The 17,500-nt window shown below is 36.3% G+C and overlaps 1 protein-coding gene and 1 long non-coding RNA gene across 2 annotated transcripts in view; one reads left to right on the top strand and one right to left on the bottom strand.

The window, feature by feature from the left end:
• Positions 1-4,472, top strand: part of LOC106871715 (uncharacterized) — a 22,977-nt gene extending 18,505 nt beyond the window's left edge. Inside the window, exons 11-14 of the mRNA XM_089363766.1 lie at positions 741-820; positions 1,317-1,450; positions 2,222-2,321; positions 4,187-4,472. Coding sequence (XP_089219892.1) covers positions 741-820; positions 1,317-1,450; positions 2,222-2,321; positions 4,187-4,396 — 524 coding nt within the window. The 3' untranslated portion in view covers positions 4,397-4,472. The remainder of the gene's footprint in view (positions 1-740; positions 821-1,316; positions 1,451-2,221; positions 2,322-4,186) is intronic.
• A 529-nt stretch (positions 4,473-5,001) lies between these two features.
• LOC149132505 (uncharacterized) overlaps positions 5,002-17,500 on the bottom strand; it is a 12,626-nt gene continuing 127 nt past the window's right edge. Inside the window, exons 1-2 of the long non-coding RNA XR_016244516.1 lie at positions 17,193-17,500; positions 5,002-7,474 (exon numbers count right to left, since the gene is read on the bottom strand). The exon at positions 17,193-17,500 is cut by the window's right edge and continues 127 nt beyond it. This is a non-coding gene — a long non-coding RNA (uncharacterized LOC149132505). The remainder of the gene's footprint in view (positions 7,475-17,192) is intronic.

The raw sequence follows: 17,500 nt of genomic DNA, 5'->3' as shown, positions 1-17,500 counted from the left end.
GGATGTGTGCTGTGCCCAGTAGTGCAATTTTTTGTATGTTATATATATTTGTAAGTCCTGGTGTTTTTGTTATGTATTTGTCTGAATATTTTTTTATTATACCTAAGGCACCTACTATAATAGGAATTGTTTCTGTTTTTAGATTCCACATTCGAGTTACCTCTATTTCCAGGTCTTTGTATTTTGAAAGTTTTTCCATTTCTTTTAGGGAAACATTGTCATCTGCTGGTATTGATACATCAATTAGAAAGCATTTTTTCTTTTTCTTTTTTTTAATTATTATTATTAGTATTAAGAAGCGTGATGGCAGAATTAGGGCCGATAAATTAATTACCAGTGAAACACTGGGATCGATGTAAGTGACTAGTCCCCTTCCCCTTAATTTCAGGCCTTGTGCCTTTAGTAGAATGGATTATTATTATTATTATTATTATTATTATTATTATTATTATTATTATTGTTATTAGGGCAGCGAGCTGGTAGATTCGTTGGCACACCAGACCAAATACTTAGTCGTTTTGTCTGTCTTTACATTCTGAGTTCAAACACCACCGGGGTTGACTTTGCCTTTCCTCCTTTCAGGGGTGATGAAATAAATACCAGTTGTGAACTGAGGATCAATGTAATCAATTTCCCCCCCCCCCTCAAAATTGCTGGCCATGTGCCAAAATTTTAAGCCAGTATTTTATTTTTGTTTGTTGTGGTTTGTTTATTATTGTTGATAATATTTCCTTGTTTAGAAAACCTTCCTTCTGAGAAATCCAAGCGAGCCAAACACCGTCAGCAACTGAAAGAGATTAAAAAGAAATATGGCTTAAAGGTAACTGTAATCAGCACCAAGATTATTAACACCACTACCCCCCACCCCACCACTACCACCACCACACCCACCATCACACCCACACCCACCACCACCACCACTACCACACCCACCACCACCACCACTACCACACCCACCACCACCACCACCACCACTACCACACCCACCAGCACACCCACCACCAGCACACCCACTACCACCACCACCCACCACTATCACCACCCACCACCACCACCACCACCACACCCACCACCACCACTACCATCGCTACTATCATCATTACCATCTTTACTATCACCACCTACATGGTCATCACCACAAACATCACTATCACCATCTCCATCATCATCACCATCACCACCATCATCATCATCATCATCATCATCATCATCATCATCATCATCATCATCATCATCATCATCATCCTTCTCCTCCTCCTCCATATTATCTGTGTTTTTTTTATAACATGCATATTTTGATATTTTCCATTACAAAGGATTCGGCATATGTCAGCAATGTTGAGGCCCTGAAAAACCCCAATTATTCTGATAAAGCTTCGATCAGACGTAAAACAGTTGGCAGTAGCAACCCCTACATCGAGAACACGGCAAAAGCAGCATCAGTTAATGAGTAAGGCATTCTAATTATACCGTATCCTCTTTATTCTTTAAATACCCATAGCCTCTGCGACACGTATTGAGCACTCCTATCTCAATATATAATTCCAGCAAAATACACACTGGCACACTCTTAAATAGAAACAAAAAAAAGTACATACGCATATGCATGCACTCATATATGTTCTTAAATGCCAATAAAATTACACAGTTTTGAATATCAACTAATACATTGTTGGCACTCCATTGCTTATGACGACGAGGGTTCCAGTTGATCCGATCAACGGAACAGCCTGCTCGTGAAATTAACGTGCAAGTGGCTGAGCACTCCACAAACAAGTGTACCCTTAACGTAATTCTCGGGGATATTCAGCGTGACACAGTGTGACAAGGCTGACCCTTTGAATTACAGGCACAACAGAAACAGGAAGTAAGAGTGAGAGAAAGCTGTGGTGAAAGAGTACAGCAGGGTTCGCCACCATCCCCTGCCGGAGCCTCGTGGAACTTTTAGACGTTTTCGCTCAATAAACACTCACAACGCCCGGTCTGGGAATCGAAACCGCGATCCTATAACTGCAAGTCTGCTGCCCTAACCACTGGACCATTGCGCTTCCACCAACTAATACATACATGCAAACATATTTACATGTCTATATTCATAGTCATACATAAATATTGAGGTATACATATACATACATACACACACCCAGAGATTCTTGCAAATATTATGTACGTAATATTTCATGATTAAAAAGTTCTCCCCTGCTTTTTTAAAATCTTTCAGAGAGATTCCATCAGAAAATAAAGGAAGGAAGATGCTGGAAAAATTAGGCTGGAATCCAGGAGAATGTTTAGGCAAATCAAACCAAAATATAACAGAACCTGTAAGTATATATCTAGTGATAGGATTTGTCTATGAGACAACGTTTTTGGATAAGATTATTTAGTATAATACCAATATAATAGATGATGATGATGTATTGATAAAGAATTTGGTATTTCTTTTATTTCACATCTGTTTTGCATGTTTCTGTGATTGGTAATTTGTGACCTTCAATCATAAAATAGTAGTGGAACCTTTTCCTCTTTTCTTTTTTTTTTTTTTTGTCAAAATAACTGAAACAAATTATTTGTTATGAACAAACCCCAAAATGTTAGAATTCCCCTCTCTTCACAACGCACTAACATATTTAGTTTTAGTTTTGCAAACATTTTTACACAATTAAGAGTTATGTACCTTGCTCAGTAACACAAAAATACAATGCGGTTTGAACTCTCAACGATGTGGTTGGTAGCTCAGCTCCTTAACTCTGCAGCTATTGCACTTCTGTGGTGAGTAAAACTGGGAATTGATTTGTTAGATCTCAGAAAACCACAAAATTTTGTCGAGTTTAAAATCAAATCACTAACATCACATATGGCTCTATGTGCAGCCACTGCTGTGTGTGGCCCAGTGTGGCCACGGTCGTGTGCACTCTAGTGTCTTGTAAGTGAATCTGGTTGAAAAAAAAAAAAACTGTAAAAAGCCTGATGTGTATGTGTGTCTGAGTGGGTGAGCGTATGCGTGTGCACGCGTGTGTGTATTTATATATATATATATTTTCATAGGTCATTTTCATAGGAATTTTCAATGACCAGATAACTGAAGAGATGGTGGCATGGGTTTCCGCCCTGGCATCTGAAACTTGGAGTTTTATCATGGCTACCGAATAATTGTCACATATTTTTACAGATATATATATATATATATATATATATATATATATATGTATATATATATATATATATATATATATATATATATATATATATATATATATATAGGGTTAACCACTAAAAATTTGCTAAATCTTTTTGTTCATTCCCTCACTTTTCACCAGTGCTAATGGAGTGCACGATGTGGTTTTAGAGTCATTTTGACTTCTATTTCTAGCATGTCAGTGCTGTTCTCAGTACCCTTAATTATGATTATATTTATATAATTATAGTTCAAGTCAATAATAGGATAAATTCTTTGTAAGAATTTATCAAGTAGTTAGTGTGAAAAAACCTCATAAGGGAAAAATCCATCATTTATTCCCTATAAATATATTTATTTATATAAGGACATTACTATAGATAAATGCCTTATGCTATGAGGGACTCTAAAATCAAACTACCTATTATGGTAGTTTGACTTTAGAGTCCCTCTTATTGTGAGGCATTTATGTATAGTAATGCCCTTATATAAATAAATTTATATATATATATATATATATATATATATATATATATATATATCTTTTATTTGTTTCAGTCATTAGACTGTTGGTATGCTGGGACCTTGAAGTATTTTAGTTGAATGAATAGACTCAAATACTTTTTTTTTTTAAGTACTGGTACTTATTCTATCAGTATTTTTTGGTGAACCTCTAAGTTCTAAGTTATGGGGATATAAACACACCACCATCTGTTGTCAAAGGATGGTGAAGGCAAACACAAAGATACACACACACACACATGCATATATATTTATATATATATATATATATATATACGAAAAGCTTCTTTTAGTTTCTGTTTTCCAGATCCACTCAAATCTCAATGCTTTAATAGAAGACACTTGCTCAAGGTGCCATGCAGTGGGACTGAACCTGGGATGATGTGGTTCGGAAAGAAGCTTCTTACTGCACAGCCATACCCGCACCTGTGTGTGTGTGTATCTGTCTGTGTGTCTATCTGCATGTATCCATATTTTCTTTATTTTCAGATCACTGCCCAACTAAGGACTGACCAACATGCTGGTTTAGGAATGGACTGCCAAGCCTCAATCACCACTTCACAGAAATACAAAAACTGGATGAATGCAAGAATCCGTTTTGAAAGGATCGAGAAAGGGAAAAAGGGCGACAAACTGGACACAAAACTCTCCAAGTCACATAAAATGTGGGTCCAAGGAAAAACATTGCAACCATCTTGAATAAAGTTATAAAAAAAATTAAAATTTCATAACAAAAAAAAAACAAAAAAGAAATAAAAGAGACTTTTTTATAATCTATTTTGGTTGATCGTTCTTGAAATACAGTGATCTATTCGATACTCAGTGATACACACCATTGATATCTCTCTCTCTCTCTCTCTCTCTCTCTCTCTCTATATATATATATATATATATATATATAATTATTTAAAATTATAATACAGGGTATCAAGAGATACCACCACGCTGAAAAAATAGCAGTCAAATCCTGACTCTAAAACCACAATAAATGTCCGCATGGCACGATTAGCGAAGACGAAGACCAAATGAACCAGTAAAAATAAGTAAAAATTTAGAGTCAGGATTTGACTGCTATTTTTTCAGCGTGGTGGTATCTCTTGATACCCTGTATTATAATTTAAAATAATTATTACCTTTGATGGTTTTTATTCCCATGCTGACCACTTGATAAGATCAATATTTTAAATATCGATCTTATCCTTATTTATATATATATATATATATATATATATATATATATATATATATAGTCAAATATATAGTCAATCCAAACATGAACAAGCAAGAAAAAACAACAACGTGAGGACGTGGAATAAGTACAATGTTATTGGACACTCAGGAAAGGAAAGAAAAGAAAGAGGATTTCACGTTTCGAGCGGAGCTCTTCATCAGAAATATATAGGAAAAGTCCAAAGAAGGGAAGATGGAGAAAGAAAATCGCCAATGATACACACTCGGTCACATATTATATATATGTGTGCCACATAAAAAGCAGTGAGTCCCCTCTGCTGGGTGGTTGGTGTTAGGAAGAGTATCCAGCTGTAAAAAATCCTGCTAAATCAGTTACAGAAGTCTGGTGCAGTCTTCTGCCTTGTCGGCTCCTGTCAAACTGTCCTACCCATGCCAGCATGGAAGGCGGATGTTAAATGATGATGGTATATAGACACAATAGGGTTTATGTATAACAACAAGGCTTCCTTATAGTTATTGTCTACCAATTTCATTCACAACATATTGGTTAGCTTGAGGTTACAGTTGTAGACAGCTGCATGATGTGCAGCACAAGTTGATAGAACAGAAGAACTTAGGGAACTCTATATCCATTGCAGTGTCTGTACATGCACACACACACACACACACACACAAACAATGACATTTGTTGACATCTGCTATCAACAAATCAGTTATCAATTTTTAGCTCTGCTAAAGTGTGGAATAAAAAAGTTTCTCTACTTGTATAATATTAAGGGTTAGCAACAGGAAGTGCATCTAGGTGTAAAATAATATCTTGATAATATACACTCATCCAGCCTTTGGCAAAAAGGATGTAATATCAAATATAGATATGTGTGTTCATATAAATTTTAAAGTTTTTCTTAAATTTAATTTCCATTATCGTCATTTTGACATTTATATGTCTATTTAATTGATAAGAACTCTCAACACAACATAGCATTCAAACCAGCCATATCCGGCTGAAATATTTTACTTGTTTTATCCTCAAATCAGCCATATCTGGCCTCTCACACCTATCCTACAATGTCATTTTAAAAATAAACCGTCACATCATCGAAATCTCGAAACTATGTGTTAATGCATGATGAATCCAATGTTTCCAAAGAGGAACTATTCAAACCCTAAAGAATTCCTCTCAACACATGGCTATGATGTTTCCCCACTACTTCTGCTCATGATCAGAGATGCACATATCGTCAGCCACTAAAGGACATGCTCAACTGGTTAAGGTCAAACAACTGACAGGCAAATCTATGGTAATGAGCAAAATATTTACTGTAGCCCGTTTTTTACACCAAGACAAAACATGTATATGATAACACTTCCAATTAATTCAGATCAGAAGCCATGAGAAGCCTGGTATTACATCTATTATTATTATTATTGAGTAGTTTTATTTTTATAGCGTACTTTCACTTCACTACCGAACACAGCTCTGTGTGCCTTGGGTATGTGCTGTGGTTTGCTGTGATGCTATTATGGTTACTGTATTGAAAGTGTTTTATTATTATTAAAACAAAGAAAAACTGATTGATATTTGAGAGATAGGAAAATATGCAGGATATATAATGCACAGATATATCACTTGCTGTTCAGTAGTTGCAGCAGTGTGTGAAAACTATCCATTTGGTAAGTTTCTTCTGGATTGTAGGTCACAAACTCAAGAGACATCTGTATATACAGTAAATGGCGACATGGACGCTGTCAGGTACAGGGGAAGCGACACATCTAGGAAAGCAGAAAAGTAAAAATGACATTTTTGGTATCGCTGCCAATGAAGAGGTTGATAACAGTGAGGCATGATTTTTGTTCCTGGGTAGCGATTATTATTTCCTATTTGCTTACTCCTAGACAGTATGAAAAAGGGCTAATGTTTCCTTCAAACTTTGCCTTCCTCAAACTTGACTCCACTTGCACAGCTAGAAGTAAACTGAACTGGGATCTTTCTGATTTGGCGGGCGCCACTTGTTTTCTTAACGAAACACTTTCAAGCTTGGGACACTGGTAGAATGTGTTATATAAAACATCTTTTACTCTTAGTGTTATTGAGAAAATTTTATCTTTTTAAAGTTATTTCGTGTTAAAATCGTCGTATTTCGGTAATTTCAACCAATCACATAAATAACAGTACTGCTGATAGTTGTTGACAAACGATGGCACTAATTTTATTCGAGGGAAAAGATCCCATTACACCGCTAGAACGTGTTGTTTACATTCCACAGCAGTAATTGTTTTCACCTCAATAGATGTCAGTGATTGGTTGAAATTACCGAAATACGACAACTTTTAACATGAAATAACTTCGAACATAAAAAATTTTCTCTGTTCTATAAGACAAAATACACAAGTGTACGAAGTTTTAAAGTGTTTCGGTAGAAAACGCATTAAATAAAACATAAATAAAAAATGGCGCCCACCAAATCAGAAAAATCCCTGAACTGTTATGCTTACGATCCCTGTATTTATACGGACATCTATGTTGTTAGAACGTTCTAGAAAGTGTTTGAAAATTTTGCTCCAGTAAGTCACTGTTGAATCTATCTGAAATGTAATGGAAAATAGGTCAGTTTCAAAACGTTGATATGCAGGTCACAAAAGCAAAGTTTGATGAGAATGGTAATCATTTCCTTTGACTTCCTGGTATAAACAAATAGGAAATTACACTTACTGGCCAAAGACAAAAATAAAAAGTAAAGTAAAATTTTTTTATATGGTTTAACGATAGCACACAAAAGTGACATACACAACGACAAATACCCGTCTAATCTATGTCAATTAGGTATAATGAATATGACTATGTATGTGTGTAATACACACATACATAGTTCCTTATGGAAATGGATAGTATGCCACACTAACCAAAATGAATTGTTATCGAAATAAGCGAAAAGGCACGTAAAAAGCTTGGGACATTTTGAAAAGTGACCTGAGGAGGTGCATCTGCACTATAATAAATGACGATTGTTTGTACAGCATCTCACCTGTAAGGTATAGGTGCATCAGGGGCCGAAACGGTCGTAGTGATAATGAATAAAGAGTCTTGTGAATTCCATTTTCTGTCTGTCACATTTTTACATGCACACACACACATCTATATATACACCAAACCGTTTATCTGTTAATCCTTACTTAACGAAGTTAACATTTTCGTTAATGATTTAGCTTGTAAGTTAATTTTGGAAATCATTATCGGACTAATTAATTTCCGTTAATTGAAGTCAACTTGAATTAACCTCCGTTAACTTCAATTGAATTGAAGTTAATGGCTTGGCACTTTTTAAGCTGGTTTTAGTGCAAAAACTGATTTTTTGTTTTTTACTATAATAAAAATTAACGTTAACGGTTTATCGATAGCTTCTGTAACACTACGAAATAATTGATTAACGGTTATCAAAGTTAACTTTTTTGTTAACTGATTAACAGTTAACGAAGTTAACTTTTCGATTAATGGTGCCCACCTTTGGTATACACATGCATGTATTCATATATGTATGCATACATACATACATACACACACACACACACACACATACACACATACACACACACACACACACATATATATATATATATATATATATATATATATATATATAGGGATAAAATCCAAAATTACAGGTAAAAAACTCAATTAAAATCAATTTATTAAAAATTAAAATTAAATTAAGTTTCACAGAGTAAAATATATATAAATATATAGTTTTAGGGAAAAGAACCAAGGTTCATGAACTCATCGATGAAAATCCACTGTCACATATAGAAAAATTAATAATTAAAGGCACAATAAATGAGTATAATATAATACAAAGTAGATATCATAAGATAAAGATAATAAAATGACTACACGTGTTTCATAACTAATTTTCAAATAGAATCCGAGGGTTAGTAGCCCGCACTCTTATCCATTACGCTATATGCCTGTTGGCAATTATGGAGTGAATTTTAGGGCTTATAAACTTAGTATTTTATCTTTTCTTATGCTGGTTCCCATAATTACATTCATATCTACACTCGGTCTGCTTAGGAGGTTATTGTGTTCTAGCATATGTGTAGCCTCTTTTAATTTTCGTATTTTCCAGTGGTGTTCTCTATCGATTATTTTAACTTCATCCCACAGCAGGAGGTGGTCTCCGATTTTCCATACATGATCGGCTATACCCGATTTTTCAACATCCCCTCGTGTCGCAGCTTTACGATGTTCCTCTAGCCTTACTTTAAGGGGGTGACATGTTTCGCCTTTGTATAACCTACCACAACTGCATGGGATAGAGTACATGCAGTTTTTGGTCATACTCTCTTCTATGGGTGGTTTTACTCGGAGAAGATATTTGCGAAGTGTTTTATTACTTCTGAATACTGTCCTGATGCCATATCTTTTGTATCGTTCATAATTTGCCCCCCCCCCCCGGAGGATGTCCAAGTACTACTAAATCATGTGAACTCAATAAAGCCATCCATACAGTTCACAATGAAAGCAAAGAGTACGATCGCAAATAGAAGAGACTGAAATGGGGTTCCTCTGAAGTGTTTCCGGAGTATCATTTCTCGAGAAGCTGCGTAGTTCGGAGACCAGAGAGTCTCTCCAGGTGGAGCCGCTACTTCTAGGCATTGAGAAATCACAACTCTGCTCCTTGAAATATGTGATTAGGGGTACGCAAGAAAAGATCGCAAGACGGATTCTTCAAGCCATGCCAATCAGCAGGAGATCCCGAAGCAAATCATGAACGAGATGGTTAGATTATATCCACAGTCTCAGTTGGTCATGCTTGGGGATCCAGAAAGAAAGTATAATTGCTTCTGATAGGGTCTTATGGAAGAGGTGTCTGAAGATGTTATCCCCACGATATTTCCAGAATTCGTGGGCGGAGAATATTAATGGACATGTATGTGTAAGTGCGCACGCGTGTGTGAGTGTGTGTGTATGTGTGTGTAAGAATGTAACTGTGTAGTCGTGTCTGTGTGTGTCCTACACTACGACAAACACGATGACTAAAAACAAACACCGTAAACAAATTAACGATGATATCTCTTTGTGGTGCTTTGGTCTACTCGAAATAGAAACTATCTCTAAAAGACTGTTTTTTTTTTGGGGGGGGGGGATCTTGACCTTAACCTGGATTTTTGCTGCCGTTTGCTGCGTAATTGAAATCTGTCAGTTGATCAACAAATTCTATGACAGAGGTGTGATACTCCCCTAAGGAAAGGAAACAAAAAAAAAAGAAAAAGAAAAAAAACAAAATAGAAAGTAAGAGAGAGAGAGATGGCGATAGTTGGTGTGAGGGAGAGATAGGGAGTGTGGGTAAGAAAATTAGATAAGACGGGGGAAGATGTTGAATTACATACAGGTGATGGAATTCATAAGCATAGTTTTGAATTTCGCGTGTAGAGTACAAAACAACAAGCACATCCGCACGCACACTCACACGCACACACACACACATACAAGTACTCACGCAGCAACAATAACCTCCAATACACTTATGTATAAAAGTGCACAAATAAACAGCCCCTCCTAAATTTCCACCCACCACCAAAAACCAGCAACAACAACAACAACATCAGTAATTCATACTCACACGTCAATAAAGGAGTATTGACGTCATTATCTGATCTGTCAGAAAACAAACAGTAGCCATATCACTCCCCAATTTATTCCCTATTTTCTTGAAAACAAAACAAAACAAACAAACAAACAAACATAAAAATGAAAAAGGGTTGTTAAATAATGTAGCCCCAAGATACCCTTAAAAAAAGGACGGCATAGTCACGGCTGAAATGTCTTTTGGTCAAAGGTCTGCTTGATTAGGTTTGATCCGGGTCTATGCAACAACAACAACAAAAAACTACTACTACTACTACTACTACTACTACTACTACTACATTTGTTGTTACATATCAAGCGAAAGGTCATTTTTTTTTTTCAATGATGTCACGAGGAATGTTTGAGTTGTTTGTAAACACTTGGATCTAAAGAGATTGAGTGACCAAACATACTACAGGTCTGAAAATTGATACATACATACATACGTACATACATACATACATACATACATACATACATACATACATACATGTGTGTGTGTGTGTGTGTGTGTGTGTGTGTGTATGAGTGTGTGTAATATATGAGAGAAAGAGAAAATAGAATTAAATGGCATACTATCCAGATTATACCTAAATTTAAGATTTTATATATTCTTTTACTTGTTTCAGTCATTTGTGGGGGGCACCGCCTTTAGTCGAACAAATCGACCCCAAGACTTTTTCTTTGTAAGCCTGGTACTTTTTTTATCGCTTGTCGAACCGCTAAGTTACGGGGACTAAACACACCAACACTGGTTGTCAAGCGATGGTGGTGGTGGCCAAACAGACACACACAAATATACACATTGTGTATATATATATATATATATATATATATATATATATATATATATACTGTGCCTTGCAAAAGTCTACATCCCCTTTGAAAATTTATATATTTTGTATAATTTAACAGGGAACAACACATTTGTTCCCAGTTAAATTATACAAAATATATAAATTTTCAAAGGGGATGTAGACTTTTGCAAGGCACAGTATATATATATGTATATATATATATATATATATATATATATATATATATTAGTTAGAAGACAAAAAAATAACAAGGAAGTAAATATATGTAGCTAAAGTGGGAAAGACAAGAAAAAGAGAAGAGCCTGTTTCAATTTTCTATGGAACCCAAAACAATGTTTTTTTTTAGTTACGGTTTTTAGTGTCTTTTTAGTATCTTCAACTTCCTATAAATAAATAGGTTTGCAATCTCCTCAATGGGTGCTAACAGAGATTAACAAGGGCGGTGGAATGACTGACAGAATCAATGAAGCGTCGGACAAAATACGTAGCAGTATTTGGTTCTAGCCCTTTGCTTTCTGAGTTCAAATCCCTCGAAAGTCAACTCTACCTTTCATCCCTGTGGGGTCGATAAAATAAAGTACCGGTCATATTATAGCGGTATCGCTGGTATCGACTTATCTCCTCCCCTCAAAATTGCTGGCCTTAGGACTTCATTAGGAAGAATTTACTAAGGTCGTCTATTACTGCCTGACCGTCGTACCTTGCTCTAGTTCACGTTTGATGAGACTGGGGGGGGGGTGTCTGGTTGTTTGCCTTTTGTGGAACGGACGCATTCCATTAGTCAAAGGTACCATTTGCTGAGGATACCTGCTGCGTGAAGAACTGGGCATACACAGGCAAGAGCTGAAATGGCTACAACTCCAATATTTTCTTGGCGGCAGACAGATTTGGCTGCCTGTTTATCAGACGCATTTTCCTCCAGATCATCTTTTTCACAGAGTTGAAGTCTTGGGTCAAGCGAATACCAGAATAAGGCACTTGACATCTGAAATGTCAAGCACTCACTGACCGCTTAACGAGTAGGAAATGCCGTAAATGGAGATCCCACGTTGGATAAGTGGTGAGCAAAAGTGACAATGCTCTTGGGGGAAAACCTAGATGTCGATGTTCCAGAGGACTTTCGGGTGAGGTCTAGTCGGGTTACCGAGGAGCAATGCCGGTTCGAAATAAACTAAACAAACACGGAAATGCTATTAGCCTGGCCTATTCGAGATGGGCAGAGTGCAACGAAGCCGCTCTACACACACGCATCTAATGCCCAACTATTACTGTGATGTAGACCTATATTGAAAACTTACTGTCATATATAGAACGGATCTGGCTTTCGACTGAATTCATCACGAAGATTGTTCTGTAACCATCCTTTGAACAGGTAGTTTTTTTTTATCTGTTTGGTGGCCAAGCGAAAGAGATTGCGTGATGGATGTGACTTAAAGGACTGAAGACAGACACCTTCTTCCTTGGCAAACCCTCACCAACTTTTGTAAGCTTCCCTCTAAAGAAAAATTGAACGTGAAGCAGAAAGTGCTGTCTTCCAGCAATTTACTCAAAAAGTGGATAAAAGAGCAAGCAAGGTCCGAGCGAACGAGTCTGTTCTGAACATGCGCCTGCAGGTCGGAGGAGAGCAGGGAGAGGATGTTTTCTTGAGTGCCTTCAAGAGTAGCCTTGGGAGGTCTCACTCTTTTGGGGAGTTTTTCTTGGAATTGCATTTTTTGTTTTTGTTTTTGTTATTCCCGCTGTTTAATCCTTCACTATATAATCCAGTACCGTCCTCGATTCTTTTGTCGGTCCTCGAGATAAATAAATAAAACATTGTTGAGTGAAAGAGCATCGCATACCATCAAAGTGACACTGGAGTACAAACATACAAAGCCCAATATATCCATCATGGCTACCTGTCTGATAAGGGTACACTAGGTACATGCATCACAGCCACATGTGCACGGCACGGTGATCTCATATGAAGATAAAGAGCGCATGACCTTGTAGATGGGGTCCAGTTAGAATTTTCCTCAAGTCCAGTAGCCTATCCCGCTCAAAATGTCCCTGGTTATGGTTTGTTTAAGGATGATGAATGAAACACCCATGTTTCCAGGGGTGAATTATTCAAACTCCCAAAGGTATGGTGCTTCCTCGCTACTGCAGCTCATGATTAGAGATGCACATATCGTCAGCCACTAAGAGACATGTTCAATTGATTAAGGACAAGCAACTGACCGGCAAATCTGTGGCATTGAGCAGAATATTTGCTGCAGTCCGTCTTTTACACCTTGACAAAACATGTTCATGATAACGCTTCCAATCAGTTAATATCAGAAGCCGTGAGAGTCAGTGTCTGGTTTTGCATCAGAGCATCCTCCTCCTCCTCCTCCTCCTCCTCCTCCTCCTCATCATCATCATCATCATCATCATCATCTTCATTATTGATGCCGCTCTAATTGATTGATTGTTTTTTCAACGGATGCCTGTATCGGAGCTCCGCGAAAAATAACTATTATCCAGATTACCTTATGGAAAAAAAAAAAAGCAAGTTTATCTTTTCCTCTCTCAGTCTTGTGAACAGAAGGATTTTAAATTGTTCATCCTTTGACATATTTTAATCGCCGGTATATTTTTTTGACAAACAGGCACTAGATTGTTATTCATGGTTTTTAAATAGTCTTGGGAGGAGAAAGAAGAAATGTTCAGCATAGTAGTGGTAGCAGTGCCTCAATAACGAAAACAAGCACTCCCCCAAATTATTTTCAAATACGAAAATAGATTTGGAAAAGCAAAAAAAAAAACAAAAAAAACTTAGACAAAGTAATCACTTAAACAGTTTTAACCATAGTCACTTGCATTTGCACAACAAAGATTAAGTTTTGGAAACATGAATTCGGAGCGAAGAAAGAGAAAAACGCGAAACAGCGACGCACCACCATTACCACCACCACTAACAATTACAACAACAGCAACGATGACGAAAACAATGTTCGTTTTTTTGCAAATGTCGTCGGCCAAAAAGAGCCCCTGGACTCGAACCATTTCAATGAAAAGGAGGACAGGACAAAATATGACACAGTAGAAAATGACCATTTTGTCACCCAAAGAATTTACCCTGGAGGAAAGTGACATAGCTCAGTGTTTCAAACAATGATTAAGAATTTCCATATGGCCTCGCTAGAAGAGTTGAGTGGAGTTGTGAAGGATGTATGCTTCCTCAACGATGCCGGATATAAAAGTGTGTTCCTGATTTTTCAAACCAACAACCGAGGCAAAAATATCAGGCAGAGTTGGGGCGTCACACCTGTGGCTATAGGGAAGTGCCGCAATATACGGTTATACGTTCGATCACAGTCAGATACAGCAGTACACAAGCCACAGAAATGTGTCACAGATATTCTTTTCTACACTAGGTACAAGGCCCGAAATTTTGGGGGAAGGTGCCAGTCGATTAGATCGACTCCAGTACGCAACTGGTACTTAATTTATCGACCCCGAAAAGATGAAAGGCAAGGTCGACCTCGGCGAAATTTGAACTCAGAACATAACGACAGAAGAAATACTGCTAAGCATTTCGCCCGGCGTAGCTCGAAACGTCAAAGACTTTCCGTATTCCCGAGCGTCATACTAATATATACTTTTGTTATTTACACCACCTGTCCTCGTCTGTTGTTATTTTTTGTATATTCTCCCATATATATATATATATATATATATATATATATATATATATATATATATATATATATATATATATATATATATATATATATATATATATATATATATATATATATATATATATATATATATATATATATATATGTATATATATATATATATATGTATGTATGTATGTATATATATATATATATATATATATATATATATATATATATATATATATATATATATATATATATATATATATATATATATATATATATGGGAGAATATACAATTGACGATTCTCTGCCCTTATTCTTGTATATTTATATTTGATATCTCTAAGTTAGATGGCTAAACCGTAATCCAGTTTCGACACGGAACTTTTTTTCATACGGGACTATTTGTGACGCACATGGAATAGATTTCTTTGAGGTGAGGTGCCTGAACTCGCTAGCCGATGAATTCGTAAGTGCCTTTCTTATCGTTGATTTTTGGTGTCGCATGGCCAAAGATTACCGTGAATTTTTTTAGAGACACTTTCAAATTTATCAGAATATTGAGGCTGAAGATTGGAATAGTGAAATTTCTATTCACTTAACCATGAAACGATTCGTATCCAATTAACTAAAAGCTTGGCTTGTTTACGCTTTTCCCTCCGGTTTTTTTGTTCTATGTGTGCCATAAATATCGCCATCCACTTTAGAGAAAATTTGTAGTTTGGGATCAGTAGTTCTTTGACTGCTATTTCTAAATTTTCAGTATGTTGGAGAAGCAACTCAATTGCTAATCCCTGTATATTTATAATGATAAATAGTCTTACCGATAAAGGTTTTTTTCATACTGAACTACTTGGCAGAATTGTTAATTATTAATTCTATTATTAATTGACGATTCTCTGCCCTTATTCTTGTATATATATATATATATATATATATATATATATATATATATATATATATATATATATATATATATATATATATATATATATATATTCGTGTCTAGGTCGATGGCTTTACTTCGCTTCTTGGCGGTTTGAGGAACAGATGAAGACAATTTCCTCTTTCTAGACATTTTAGGGGATATTTTTGGGAAAAAATATCAAAGAGAAGACACACAGAGTCACCAGAAGAGTCTCGCTCTATCGAGCTTGGCGTTAGTAAAAAAATTTCGGAGTCTCAAGCAGTCGTCTTATAAATAAGTACGAGGTTGCTTCGATGTCTCCGCGACAGGATATTCATCCAACGCTTGGGATAACCACAGTGGCGACCGATAACCAAAACTAGGGTAAGCGTTTGTTAGCTGACGCCAATCGTCGTAAAAGTCGATCGGTCCTAAGTCGACGACGACCTGTATATATATATATATATATATATATATATAATGAGAGAGAGAGAGAGATGTTTGTATCTTTCGCTGATATCAGTGAAGGGTATACATATCGGCGAAAACCGGGTGTTACAGATGCTCCCATGTTTCTGTTGCGGTTAGAAACAGTGGACTTGAGACTTGACCCGCAACCACCGACGCTATTGTTTATATATAAAACAAGGATAAGGAAATAAATAAGAAATATATAAATAATTATCGTCCCCAAATTACACCGTAGCAGTGTTGAAAAACGGTAAGGCACATCGAACTATGAAGTCCTAGACACACGTAGGTAAACAATGCCTGGAATATCTTTTGATCATAGGGCTATGCTGGGTCAAGAATAACCTATGACTAAGCAACAACAACAACGATAGCAACAAAATGTCAAAAGATGATTTGCCGACTGTAAACATCAACAACAGAATAATAAATTTAAAAAAAAAGAGAAGAAAAGAAAAGAGAAAGAAAGATCATTAACAAAGACACATTTGCAAAATTTGAAGTTTTACGCCATCACGAAATCTACAGACAGTCATATCGTCTGAAACAATTGCAAAGCCACTGACCTCAAACGATTATAATACAACGAAACAAGAACAACAGCAACAATAACAACGTTAGTTTCATTTCCAGAGTCTGCAGATGTTCACTGCATTTCCAAAACATGCAGTGCAGACGATTTCATGTGAAAAACATCGACTTCATGTGCAAAATATTTACAGCTTGCTATGTTATTTTGTCAACCGGAAGTCTGTTATTTGATATTCACAGTATCAAAATACTCCCAGTATCATCTCTAAGAATGCAGACAATAAGAAAACTGGAGGACACTGACCTTAGTAAAGCTTGCTGCAACTGTAGACTGTATGGGTGCATAGAGAGGTGAGCGTCGAAAACGCTGTATGTCCACAAATATCCTGAATTTAAAATAATTTCGTTTGATACGACGCAGAGTCCAGTTTACTTTTGCAGAGGAACCAGTGGTTGTTGGTGTTGTTTAGCATTAGGCTAACTTCGATGTAGCACATCTACAATCAAAGACATTCCAGTCTGTTGCTACTACAGTGGTTTTTGATCCTCGGAGTTGATTGATTATGTGCTACCACAACTCAGGTACGACCAAATCACTCCCTATCCACATTA

The sequence above is a fragment of the Octopus bimaculoides genome, chromosome 15 (assembly GCF_046866305.1).
Source record: "Octopus bimaculoides isolate indiv1 chromosome 15, ASM4686630v1, whole genome shotgun sequence".
NCBI classification, from domain to species: domain Eukaryota; kingdom Metazoa; phylum Mollusca; class Cephalopoda; order Octopoda; family Octopodidae; genus Octopus; species Octopus bimaculoides.
The sequence above is the reverse complement of the archived record's forward strand: the minus strand, read 5'-3'. Positions and strand labels throughout refer to the sequence as shown.